The 13,392-nt window shown below is 41.4% G+C and overlaps 2 protein-coding genes across 3 annotated transcripts in view; one reads left to right on the top strand and one right to left on the bottom strand.

Annotated features, from left to right (window-relative positions):
• Positions 1–13,392, bottom strand: part of LOC125465699 (signal-transducing adaptor protein 1-like) — a 95,600-nt gene that overhangs the window by 3,688 nt on the left and 78,520 nt on the right. The window lies entirely within an intron of this gene.
• Positions 1–13,392, top strand: part of fsd1 (fibronectin type III and SPRY domain containing 1) — a 49,716-nt gene that overhangs the window by 30,864 nt on the left and 5,460 nt on the right. For both annotated transcript variants that reach the window (XM_048560064.2, XM_048560065.2), the window contains exons 8-11: positions 468–566; positions 1,867–2,026; positions 2,885–2,967; positions 9,142–9,393. In XM_048560064.2, coding sequence (XP_048416021.1) covers positions 468–566; positions 1,867–2,026; positions 2,885–2,967; positions 9,142–9,393 — 594 coding nt within the window. The remainder of the gene's footprint in view (positions 1–467; positions 567–1,866; positions 2,027–2,884; positions 2,968–9,141; positions 9,394–13,392) is intronic.

Below are 13,392 nucleotides of genomic sequence, written 5' to 3'. Positions count from 1 at the left end.
GTGGAATGAACTGCCAGAGTAAGTGGTGTAAGTGGATACAATTACAGCACTTTTAGACTGAAGGGTCTGTTTCTGTGCTCTCTATGACACCATGACTTCTAACACCAAGGGTATGTGAACCAAGGTAATAGGTAGCAGCCACCTGAGACTGAGCTCTGGGAGATGTGGCCATAACTCGCCCTGAATTAGTGTCACATATCTTTGAAAAGCATTCCAATGCATCCTGATATTTTTTTTTCCCTAATTTCTCTTTGCGAGCCATTCTCGTTTCTAACTCAGCTGAAATGAGCTAACTCCATACAGATCAAAGATCAAAAATCAAACACTAGATTTTTTGGACTCACCATCTTTCAGACTGAATTTCACATGAGGAAGGGTATTTCTTAGCTTGATTATTAGAGATGCTTGACTTGCTTGTTAGTGCAAATCGTTTATGACCTTAAATTCTTTTCGATATGCTTTACTAGGGTTGAAATTTGACACAAAGTTTATCAACTTTCGAGTGAAAGCTTGCAACAAAGCAGTGGCTGGAGAGTTCTCCGAACCCGTCACCCTGGAGACAAGTGGTTTGTAAAACTGCTGTTTATTCTGAATTGACTTTTCATGTACTTGTTATGGATTTGCTGTTGTCTTGTTCACATCAATTTGCTGTGGGTGTAGAGCCAGATGGGTAGGGCCGTTCTTGAACTTTTGCAGTAGCTGTGTCCATCCAATAGGACACAATGTGGAGAAGGTTTGTGTGTCTAAAGCCGGTTGATATTGGGTGCCTTCTGACTTCTTGATTTAAGAGCAAACAGCTCTAATGAACCTGTAACCATAGTGACATCGACATGAGACCACACTGTCCCCACCTTCAGCTACATCGGTGTTTTCCAATGCAGTACTGTAGCCTGTATTTATTAATTTTTGCGTTGTTGTGTTTTTAAACCTTTTATGTAGAGTCTCATCATTTGTAATATATAACTGTTGTCTCCTTCGTTTGACACTCTATCTCCTTAGATGTTCTGGGAGCGCTGAGATTGTTTTCTTTTAACCCTATCTTTCCCCCTTGTGGAAATGTACACTGACTTTACCCAAGATGTCATCTCATTAAAGACGGCCCATTGTTACATTATTGGTTTTCCTGCCAATCCTTAATCCACTTTACCCGGGCCAGATCCATTCTCAAGCTGTTGAATTTGGCTGCCCTCAGTGAAGCTATCTTTGCTCCTTGCCTTTTCCCATTGCTGACCTAAGGCCTAATGAAATGATGATCATTGTGCCCTAAATGTTCCTCCACTAACGCTCTATCTACACCACCCAACTCATTCTGCAGAAACAGATCCAGTGATTTCTTCATTGGACTGGAAGCATGTGGGTCCAGAAATTCTCCTGAAAGTAATCTAGGAACTTTTCCTACATCTCAATCCTTTACATTATTACTGTTGTATTCTATATATTAGGATAATTAAAGTTCCCCATTATAACTATATGTCACTTAATTGCAAATTTAATCCTCTGCATTTTTCCTTCTAGGCATTGGTCTCGTGCTGGGAAGGGTGTATTCTGTTACCACAGAATCTGCTACACTCTTTAAGAGCACCTTTTTATCGAGATCAACACAGAGCAATTGTAAAATGAATGAAACTTCAATTTGATCATACTTGGAAACTAATATAATAAATGTCTACAATTAAAGAGTGGATAAGACTCTTTTGTGAAGGATGAGCATGTGGTTTAAGGATATTGGGATATCAAATATTGAAAAATTTATGAAGATGAAGCCTTTTGCATTAAATCAGCTTTTCAGCAACAGCTCATTTCCAGTAGAGAGTTCTGCTTCTGTTGTTATTACTGATAATTAAAGCCATTTGTCTTTTCTCATAGCATTTAATTTCAATTTGGATGCTGCAACAGCCCATCAGAACTTGAAAGTGGAGGACCACAGTGTGGAATGGGATGCATCAGGGGGGAAGGTGCAAGAGATCAAAGTCCGAGGAAAGGAAAACCGAAGTAGGACAGCATCGCCAGCAAATTCCCCTGCAAGGTACAAGACTTCAGCTAGGGTCAAGATATGTGGGAATGTGTCACAGACCCGTTTCATTGGAAGATGTCCTAAGTATTAGCAGCTGGGCTATATATATACAGCAGCCAACGGCTCCAGCTGACCAGCATATTAAACCCTAGCGACACATCGTACTCTAAAGCAACAAATGCAAATAGATTGTCAGGAGGCAGAAAGGGAGTTATTTTATGCATATTCTTTGAATTTGGTATTATGCTGTGTAAACATGTATTATTGAAATATAAATTCCAAGCACTCCTGCCATCCTCATTTTAATCTTTGTTGCTGCTAGTGGTCAATGCTGATCTTTATGGCGTATGTGGGCCTCCTTGCACTTTTCCTCATCTATTCCTCCCTTCCTGTTAGACTTGAATTGACCAAGGTTAGATGGGTTCCTCCTGAGTCTGGTATTGCAAGTAAAAGGAGAGAAAAATCAGAAACAGAGGAAGCATTTTTTTTTAACATTTTCTCTTTGATTCATACCTAGGGTGATGTGTCAGTTCCTGTTCTGTAACACCCTGACATCTTTGTGGAACTGCTCTCAACTTCCAAGTTGAAATATGCACATTTGGAAACTTTTAATATCCAAGTTCAATTACCGAACCACAGTGTTGACAACAGGATTAAACCTGTGCTGTCACAAGCTGAATTTTTGATCATGTTATCCATATTTTCTTTTTCTTTTGTAAAAGGAATGTTTTGATTCTACGGATTCCTGTCTCGTAATGCACTTCTCATTAGTTTTGCTTGTGGTACTTAAAACAGCTCTAACATCACCTACGAATCGAGCAGACTGTCTGCCAGACTCTGGTTATAATAGCTTTATCTTCCTGTATTAAGGAGCATCATTCAGTCGCCAAAGAGAATGCCATCTGGACGGAGCAGCAGAGATCGCTTTACTGCCGAGTCATACACAGTCTTGGGTAGGTACAAGAAACACTTCTTGTGCATTGAGCTTTCAAAATCCTATACCTTAAATATCTAAGTCCTAATAATTTCTAACAATATGGTCCTCGTTTGCCCCTGACCTAACAATATTACTAAAAAAATTTATTGAGCAAGATTTTATAAGTACTTGTGAAGATAACATAAAAGGGCCAGGATTCCTTGACTTTCCTTGTTACTTTCCTCTCCCGGAAGACAAGTTCACTGAACCATGTCTTAGAGGTAACCCACAAAAGCGATGGTAGACTTTGATGTCAAAGATGCTAAGCTTCTGATTCTTCTCCTTAATTCTTGCTAAGTTGCTCATCCCTTTTATTAGGGAAAGGTCTGAGTTGCCCCCTTTCATTGGCCTAAAATGACAGTGAGCTGATGTAACCCCCATCTCTGTTACGAGGGTCATAAAGGCCGAGACAAATCTCCATCACTATTTCCTCCTTTTTCCAGGAGGTAATTTATCTAACAGTTATGTATCTGTAAAGAATGTTCTTCGCTTCTGAAACAATTTTAGTCAGCAAGACCAGTTCTTCACAAATAGTTGCCTTAGCCATTAATTGTTTCACTAGCAAAAAATCAAACAAAACTATTTAAAAAGAAGTTGAGGCTAAATCCTAAAATTTTATTTCAGGCCAATGCAGTGGGACAATAAAACCTTAGAAGCATTATCAAAACATTATAATTTTACTGTCCAGCATTACAATGCACTGCAGTGTCCAATTGAAAGTCAGCCCATTAATAGTTTGTATCTTACAGCAACCTGTAAACATTTAAAAAAAACACTTCAAGTCTCATTGAACACTTAAATGTGATATTTTAATAAATCTAATAAGAACTAAGTTGGGTGTAGAAATCAAAACTAGTGTCTGGTCTGCTTCCTTATATATATTGCTTTAAAATGATGTTCTTAATGTGGGTCTTGCATGCAAATAGAAGTGAATATAGCTTCAAGTTTTCAATTTGCATTTGGAGAAATTCTGCTTTAATGCAGAACCATTGTGGTTGTCAGCATGCAAGGAGATGTTTTGACCCACCGAGTCTGTGATAGTTCTTTCACTAGATTAACACAAAGCTGACTCCACTATTCCATTTCTGCCCATGGGTCCTGTACCTTACTTTGCTTCAAATGTTTATCTTTTCTCTGTATCTTACCTGAGCTATCGCTCAGTGTCGGAATGGCTGGGCAAACTGAGAGAATGGCAAAACAAAAAACAATTAGAATGAAAGCCACATTATGCCCATATTGCCGACACACAGCCAGGAAGAAGCACCAACTCCCATTGCAGTGAGGTGACATCAACTTCCAGTGCGGCACCGCCCGATCCAAATTAAAGCCCCCTAACAGTGGAGCAGGGGCCTAAGCAAGGAAGACTCTGGCTGCGACATTTGAAAGGCTGTAATGCAATTTGTGGAGTTCACATGTCATTGTGGGATCAGTTATGAGCAACAGACCTCAATCTGACTGCAAGGGGTGTCAAGCTTGGGCACTGGTCAACTCATGTTTTTAAAGTTAGCTTCAAAAGTTCTTGTGCCACTTCTATCGATGACTATGAAGTGAAACAGTGGAGCTTTAGTCCACAGCTTGCTTGCTTGTTTGTGAGCGGGGGTTTGGATGGTGATAAGTAGGTGTCAGTGTTTTCCAACCCCACCCCCCCAAAGTCTCTGTCTTGCCCACTGTGCGGAGCTGCAAGGCTGCACTACTGTATGGCTGGGGATGCATTACCAGTCTTTACCCCTTCACCAGGTTTGCAGTTCTAGGCTTCCTCAGATGTGGAAATCTAGCCACCTCTGCAGGTAGTTGCAGTATTATGCGCAGATTGTAGTAACGTCAGTCGTGCGTATGAAAGTGCATCTTGCTTAGAGATATCGTTCAGCAACGGATATCGCTGGGCCCATTTTGTGTGCTTTAATGGCTACCTTTGCATTCAGGTCAATAACTGATAGGTATTTACGTCAATACAATTCAGTAAAATATGGGGATATTTAGTATATGTGCAATAAACATCATGAACATGTGCACGTGAAATGTTTAACTACCTTATTGCAAAAGGTTGAGCGACTTCTTCCATGGTTTAGATTCCCTACAGTGTGGAAACAGGCCCTTCGGCCCCACAAGTCCACACCACCTCTTGGAGCATCGCACCCACACACCCCCGCACACTATGGGCAATTTAGCATGGCCGATCCACCTAGCCTGCACATCTTTTGGACTGTGGGAGGAAACCGGAGTGCCCGGAGGAAACCCACGCAGACACTGGGAGAATGTGCAAACTCCACACAGACAGTCGCCCGAGGCTGGAATCGAACCTGGGTCCCTGGCGCTGTGAGGCTGCAGTGCTAACCTCTGAGCCACCGTGCCAGCCCAATATTATTCATAAAAATTGCATGCAACAGTGACCTGAAGGCAGAGTACTAATAAAATGTTGTTCAGTGCAAGCAGCTTTTTCTGAGAGTATTTTGTTGCTAATATTTGACTTTGCAGCATGTGTATTACCTTGTCATTTTAATTTTATGTAAATATCCTGAATAGTTCACAGAATTTGCATGTTTTAAAACTTTTATCTGTTCTTTTATCTCACCTAATTTTTAAAAAAGTCAATTTCCATGTCGGCTTGCTCACCCATAGAATCCACTTGCACCTGGCCCCTAGCCTTTCATGACATTGTTTCCACTGATGTCTTAAGGGATATGCCTTGGGACAGGTGAGGGGCATCAGGCTGAAAGTTTGCAGCTAATGCCCTTGCACTGGCCCTGGCTATTCCACTGTAAAGTCTGCCATGTGACTTTATTATTGCAAACCCTATTAAAGGAATGATGCAGAGCTACAGGGTTTAGAGGTTGGAGTTTTTAAAATTCCGTTGTCTTTCCTGTGGGGTTTAAAGCATTCAGATTTGCACTTGTAATGAATCAGAATTTTGGGTGTGCCAAACATTCAAGCAAATTCATAATTAGAAATGTCCTGTCTCTAGGAGACTTCACTATATGTCTATGGAGTCAGTATGGGTTGAGGTCAGGAACAAAAAAGGAGCAGTCATCTTGGGGTTTTTTTACAGACCCCCTAATAGTTGTGGAGAAGTGGGGGAGCGGATTGGGAGGCAGATACTGGAAAGGTGCAGAATTCTCAGGGTTGTAGTCATGGGTGACTTCAACTTTCCAATTATTGATTGGAAACCTTTTAGTCGTAATAGTTTAGATAGAGTGGATTTTGTCCGATGTGTTCAGGAAGGATTCCTGACACAGTACGTAGATAGACCAACATGAGGAGAGGCCACTTTGTATTTGGTGCTTGGCAATGAACCAGGCCAAGTGTTAGACCTGTTGGTAGGAGAGCATTTTGGCAGCAGTGATCATAACTTTGTTACTTTTACAATAGTCATGGAAAAGGAGAGATACATACAGCAGAGTAAGGTTTATAATTGGGGGAAGGGTAATTATGATTCTGTTAGGCAGGAACTGGGTAACATTAAATGGGAACAGATGCTGTCAGGGAAGAGCACTATTGAAATTTCGAGATCGTTTAAGGAACGCACGCTGTGTGTGGTCGATATGTTTGTCCCTCGCAGGCAGGGAAGATGCAGTCGACTGAGGGAGCCATGGCTCTTGAGGGGTCCAACGACTGGTTAGGAGAAAGAAGGATGCTTAAGTAAGGTTAGGAAACCAGGAACAGAAAAGGCTCTAGAGGGATACAAGTTATCCAGGAAGGAGCTGAAGAAACGGCTTACGAGAGCTATAATGGGGCATGAGAAAACCTTGGCAGATAGGATCAAGGAAAACTCCAAGCCTTTTTACACATACATGAGGAATAAGAGAATGACCAGAGAAAGGGTAGGGCTGATCAAGGATTGCAAAGGGAATTTGTGCACGGAGCCTAAAGAGAAGGAGAGGTCCTTAATGAATACCTTTCTTCGGTATTCACAACTGAGAGGGCCTAGTTATAGAGGAGGACAGTATGAAACAGGCTAGTAGGCTAGAGGAGGTCGATGTTAGTAAGGAAAGTGTACTAGGAATTTTGATTACCTTGAAGATAGATAAGTCCCCTAGGCCTGATGGGATCTATTCAAGGATGCCACGGGAAGCGAGGGAAGAGATTGCAGGGCCTTTGGCGATGATCTTTTCATCCTCACTGTCCACGGTATAGTGCTGGAAGATTGGAGAGAGGCAAACGTCATTCCGTTGTTCGACAAGGGGAATAGGGATAACCCTGGAAATTACAGGCCAGTTAGTCTTATGTCACCGGTGGGCAAATTCCTGGAAAAGGCTCCGAGAGATAGGATTTATGATCACTTGGAAAGGCCCAGTTTGATTCGTGATAGTCAACATAGATTTGTGAGGGCTAGGTCATGCCTCACAAACCTTACTGAATTCTTTGAAGAGGTGACCAAACACATGGATGAATGTGCGGGAACGGATGCGGTATACATGGATTTAGGTAAGGCATTTGATAAGGTTCCCCATGGTAAGCTCATGCAGAAGGTAAGGAGGCATGCGATGGAGGAAATATGGCAGATTGGATTCAAAATTGGCTGACCCTTAGAGGGTGGTAGTGGACGGAAACATACAACATGATGCTCAGTTACAAGTGGTGTACCACAAAGATCTGTTCTGGGTCCTGTTCTATTTGTGATTTTTGTAAATGATTTGGATACAGGAGTAGAAGTGTGGATTAGTAAGTTCACGGATGATACAAAGGTGGATTGAGTTGTGGATAGTGCGGAGGGCTGTTCTAGTTTACAAAGGGCTGAGAAATGACAGATTGAGTTTAACTCTCAAAAGTGTGAGGTGACCCATTTTGGAAGGACAAACTTGAAAGCAGAATACAGGGTTAACGGAAAGATTCTTGATAGTGTGGAGGAGCAGAGGGATCTTGGGGTTCATGTCCATGGTTCCCTGAAAGTGGCACCCAGGTGGATAGAATGTTAAGGTGTATGGCGTGTTTACTTTCGTTAACAGAGGGATTGAGTTCATGATCCGTGAAGTTTTGCTCCAGCTATACAAAAGTCTGGTTCAGTCACATCTGGAGTATTGTGTCCAGTTCTGGTAACCTTATTACAGGAAAGCTGTGGAAGCGTTGGAAAAGGTGCAGGGGAAATTTATCAGGGTGTTGCCTGGAATGGAGGGAAGGTCTTACGAGGAAAAGTTGAGAGAGCTAGGGCTTTTCTCTTTAGAATGACGAAGGATGAGAGGTGACTTGATAGAGGTGTGCAAAATGATCAGAGGTATAGATACAGTGGACAGCCAGAGACTCTTTCCGAGGGTGGAGGTAGTTGTTTCGAGGGGGAATAGTTTTAAAGTGAGTGGAAGCAGGTATAGGGGAGACATCAGAGGTAGGCTCTTTACTCAGAGTGGCAAGAACGTGGAATGCATTGCCGGAGACGGTAGTGGAGTCGGCTTTATTAGGGGCATTTAATTGGCTATAAGATAGGCATATGGATGATAGTATAAAGTAGGGGTGGAGGTTAGATAGACCTTTAGGATTAGTGTAAAAGTTCAGCACAACAACGTGGGCCAAAGGGCCTGTACTGTGCTGTACTGTTCTATGTTCTACATTCTAAGATCGGCAGTTGCTTTAAAAGTCCCTTCGAATTGCTTCAACAGCTCAGTCTTGACATAGTCGGCCCCTTACGTAATAGACGCAGCAAGTTAGTGATTCGATCCCAGAGAGAAGCTGAATAAGCCACAATTGTGCCGTTTCCAGAGGGCATTCTTGAATGACTGGAATATTTTGGGAAGTCGATATTCTGCAGAAATGCTCTACATGGAGAGGTGAAGGCATATAAGTAATGTGTAGGTTTAACCAGTTTTTTTTTCGTTTAGAAAGGCCAGCAGTAGAATTTCTTTTTCAGATTAAATCCTCAATCCTTAGAGTCATGCAGCATGCAGCCGGAGCCTTCAGACCAATCAGTCCATGCCTAACATCACCCCAAACTTAAACTCATCCCACCTGCCTGCTGCTGGCCCATATCCCTCCAAACTTTTCCTATTTTTGTCCGTACTGGGTTGCAATGTTGGATTTTTTAAAAAATTGTTGACTCTCCACTTCAGAGCTACTTCATGTAGATTTTGTTTGTAGTGAACATTTGCTGTGACAGGAAACATTTTCTGTGGAAATGGGGAATTGAACTGTGTTTCATATGGGTCATCTCCTTTGTTTTCCGCAGGGGACACTCTAGTTGATGGTGGACAACATTATTGGGAGGTCACGTTTGAAAGGGACAGCAAGGCTTTCATTGTAGGTGTGGCCTACAGGACTATGGGCAAATTTGATCAACTGGGAAAGACCAGTGCCTCCTGGTGTCTACACCTCAATAACTGGCTACAAGTCAGCTTTACTGCCAAACACAACAACAAAGCCAAAGTCTTGGACACCTCAGTACCTGAGAGAATTGGAGTTTATTGTAACTACGATGAAGGTATTGGGATTCCTTAACTCTACTATCCCTAGTTTTGGGCCAAGATAGTTAAAGTTTGTATCACGGTTTCAGTTTTGAATGCTGAATTTGTCCAGTGTTCATTATAGTATCAGGTTGGGGCAATTGTAATAACTGAACACATTGATGCAGCCAGTAATTTAACTAAGATATTTTTTAATGCTCCTGTCGGTTCTACTGAGCTATTGCTATCAATGAATGACAGGCCGCAAATAAGGGTCAGTATATGCATTCCCTGTCAACTAGCTTTGGACATCACTGACAATGATCCAGAAACTCTCCCTCACAATAGTTGTGACTGATATATTTGGGCATGGTTGGGAGGGGGTGGGGTAAAAATCTTAAGGAAAATTGTTTATTTTTGTAAAAAGTAAATCATTATACGTTTTAAACCCCTGACTGCTGAGGACATGTGCAGCACGGTTCAATTTTTAACTTCTTTTACCGCTTTTCAACACCAGTGCGTGAGCTCAAACATAAATGTTTTTATTTACTTCAAAATCCAGTTGATGAAATTCCTTGCTGCATCAGATTTTTGCTGTTTGTTTTAGTGAAATTCAAAGTTTTAGTTTGCTTTCCTTATCCAAATTTTAATTATTTTCCACTTCTGTATTTAAAAATTTGAAATATGCTGCACCTCTGACATCTCATCACCTAATCATGTAGCCATAAAAGAAAATAGTTGAGTTTGTAAAGTGTATTTTTAAAATTGTGTCTTTGAACATCCTAAATTATTAGATAGAAATATATAGCATTCAAAATTGACCATTCAATGTATGTCATCCGTGGCAGTGTTTATGTTTTGCCATAACCCCCTTTCCAGCCCTCTTCCTCTCGCCTGATCTACATATTCATTTCTATTCCTTTCTCCCTCGGATGTGTTTGTTATTCATCTCCACTAATCTATGCACTTCATGCAATTGCACAGTTACCGTCAATTATTGTGGAAGCTGATTTTTTTTCTTCCTACCACAGTTCTACAGACAAGTGAGACAAACAACCAATTGATCTAATTCCATTTTTAGGGACTGGTAGTTCATGAAGAACTAACTCCCTGTTCTTCAGATTATACTGTTGGACCTTTTTCATATTCACCCTTATCAAGGGAAAGCCCTAGGTTTAACATCCCATATAAATTTTTTATAAATGATGGACACTGGGCATCACAAGCATCAGTTGCCCATCATCCATTTCTTTTGAACTGAGTGACTTGCTATGACCATTTCAGAAGAGTTTTAATGATCAACCACATTGCAGAGGGTGTGGAGGCCCTCCGTAAGCCAAACCAGGTAAGGATGACACATTTCCTTCCCTGAAGGACATAGTGAAACAGACAAATTTTTGAAAATAATGGTTTATTGGCTATTGTTATAGAGACCATATCTTAATTACAGATTTTTTTTTAATGGCCATTCCACCAATTGTCCAGTAGGATTTGAATCCTGAATGCTGAATGTTTATCAGTACAAACTCCTATTGGAATTAGAACCCTACAAACAATAGCATGGATGCTTAGATAACTAAATATCACTACATCTTCCCCCTAATACATATAAAAGTATGAATTGGGAGAAGGAATAGGATATTCAGCCCCCTGAAATTTCTTTACTATTCAACAATATAAAACCTGGTCTGATTGTGGCCAGTAACAATGCACATTCCTGTAGTACTAAAGTGGTGAAATCATAGAATGGAGTTTGCAGTCCTAATCATTTGGCACAGATGAGGGTGCGAGCAACTGAGTTAAGTTAATCCAAATCTTTGGAATAGATCTGCGCTTGAACACGGTTGCAAAGGTGGTTATTTTTATCAAGTGAGTTTCCTATAATTGATTAAAGTCACAATGCAGATTTTAGTCAACTTCAGACATTCAAGGTTCAGGAGGCAATTTGGAGGTAGCCTGTAGATCTGAATACACTGAAAAATATTACATTGTGTTAAGGAGAGTTAAGGCTTGATCCACAAATAAGACATAAAGTACCTTAAGGCTAATCTGTCTCTGGATTAGATCCTAGCCTAATAAGTACGTTAGTATGCATTATTATACACGTCATTTCCTCTGTTACGCAATGCTGTTGAATGAAAAAACTTCCCTGAAGCTAAAAGCATGCATGATTTGGACCCATTAATTGTGGTCAAATTGAAGAACTTGTATCCTTTCCCTCAATTAAAATGAAACGAAGCTGCTGTTTAATTGCTGTATAGCAATTGACTTGTCCTGCAGTAACTTGCACAAAACACTGAAGAAGAATTTAAAGCAGGCTACATTTGTCTCCTTTTCTTCTGGTTGCCACTACCTGGCTGTCCCTACTGGCCCTGGTGATCAAGTCCAGTATATTTGGAGATAATATCCTGCATCCATTTCCAGCCAGGTGGAGTGATACCTTTAGAGCTTGCTGTGCTATTTCTTTCTTCATTCCAGCAGTTCGTTGGCCCAGCCAGAATATATTGCCCATCCCTAATTGCCCTCGAGAAGATGATGGTGCGCTATCTTCTTGAACTGTTGCAGTCTATATGGTGTAAGTACCACCTACGATGCTGTTAGGAAGGGAGTTCCAGAATTTTGGCCCAATGACAGTGAAGGAACAGCAATATAGTTCCAAGTCATGAGCAGTGATTGCAAATTGTAGGATTTGAGACGTTGTTGTCAACAGTTTTGGAAATTAGCTAGTGTCAAGCAAAAGGAGATAATCCTCTCCAATCTGAATATCATGGCTACGAGAGTATGACAGAGGCTGAAAATTCTGTGATAACTTGCCTCCTGATTCTCAAGTTTTCCCCTATCTATGAGGCTTAGATCAGGAGTTTGATGGAATATTGTCCACTTGCCTGGATGAATTCAGCCTCAACAGCATTGAAGAAGCAATTGTAATTCACCTACCAGCGCAACAGGTCCACAGCAGATGCCATCTCCCTAGCCCTTCAGTTATCCCTGGAACATCTGGATAATAACGATACCTATGTCAGGCTTCTACTTACTGACTATGACTCTGCTTTCAACCCGACAATCTCAACCAAACTAATCTGCAAACTCCACGACCTAGGTCTCTGCTCCGCTTGCTGTAACTGGAACTGCAATCAGTTGGGATAGGCAACAGCACCTCCTCCATGACAATCTTCAATACCAGAGCCCCGCAAGGATGCATACTCAGGCCCTTACTATATTCCCCATACAGTCATGAATGTGTGGCCCAATTTCATCCAAACTCCACGTATAAGTTCACCGTTGTAGGCCAGATATCAAACAGTGGTGAGACAGGACACAAGAGAGAGAGTGTGCTTAGTGTGTAAAGACAACAATCTCTCCCTGAACTTCAGCAAAACTAAAGAGCTAGTCATTGACTTCAAGAAGTGAGGAGGAGGACACGCCCCTATCCATATCAATTGCGCTGAGATGGAGTGTCATGTTCCTAGGAGCTTCGATCACCCACGATCTGTCCTGGACCACCCATGTTGATGCAACGGGCAAGATGGTACAACAATGCTGCTGCTTCCTCAGGAGGCTAAGGAAACACAGCATGTTCATAAGGACTGTCAACAACTTCTACCTATGCACCATAGAAAGCATTCTATCTGGATGTGTCACATTGTTTGTATGGCAACTGTTCTGCCTTGGACCATGAGAAACTATAGAAAGTTATGAACACAGCCGTGTCCATGTTGCAAGCCAACCTTTCATCAACTGACTCCAGCTACATTTCTCAATGCCTTGAAAAGGCAACCAACATCAGCAAAGACCTCCCCCACTACAGTTATAATTTCTTCCAACTTCTTTCACCAGGCAGAAGATACAAAAGCTTATATTCACGTACCAGTAGGTTAAAGAACAGCTTCTTCCCCTTTGTTATTAGGCTTCTGAATTGACCACTCAAATTTCAAATCTAATGTTGATCTTACTACTTGTGCGCCTTCTTTTGCAGTCGTAGCACTATATTCCTTGTTCTGTTCAATCACTTTATGTTCATTGTAATGATCTGCCAG

The sequence above is a fragment of the Stegostoma tigrinum genome, chromosome 30, assembly GCF_030684315.1.
Source record: "Stegostoma tigrinum isolate sSteTig4 chromosome 30, sSteTig4.hap1, whole genome shotgun sequence".
NCBI classification, from domain to species: domain Eukaryota; kingdom Metazoa; phylum Chordata; class Chondrichthyes; order Orectolobiformes; family Stegostomatidae; genus Stegostoma; species Stegostoma tigrinum.
The sequence above is the reverse complement of the archived record's forward strand: the minus strand, read 5'-3'. Positions and strand labels throughout refer to the sequence as shown.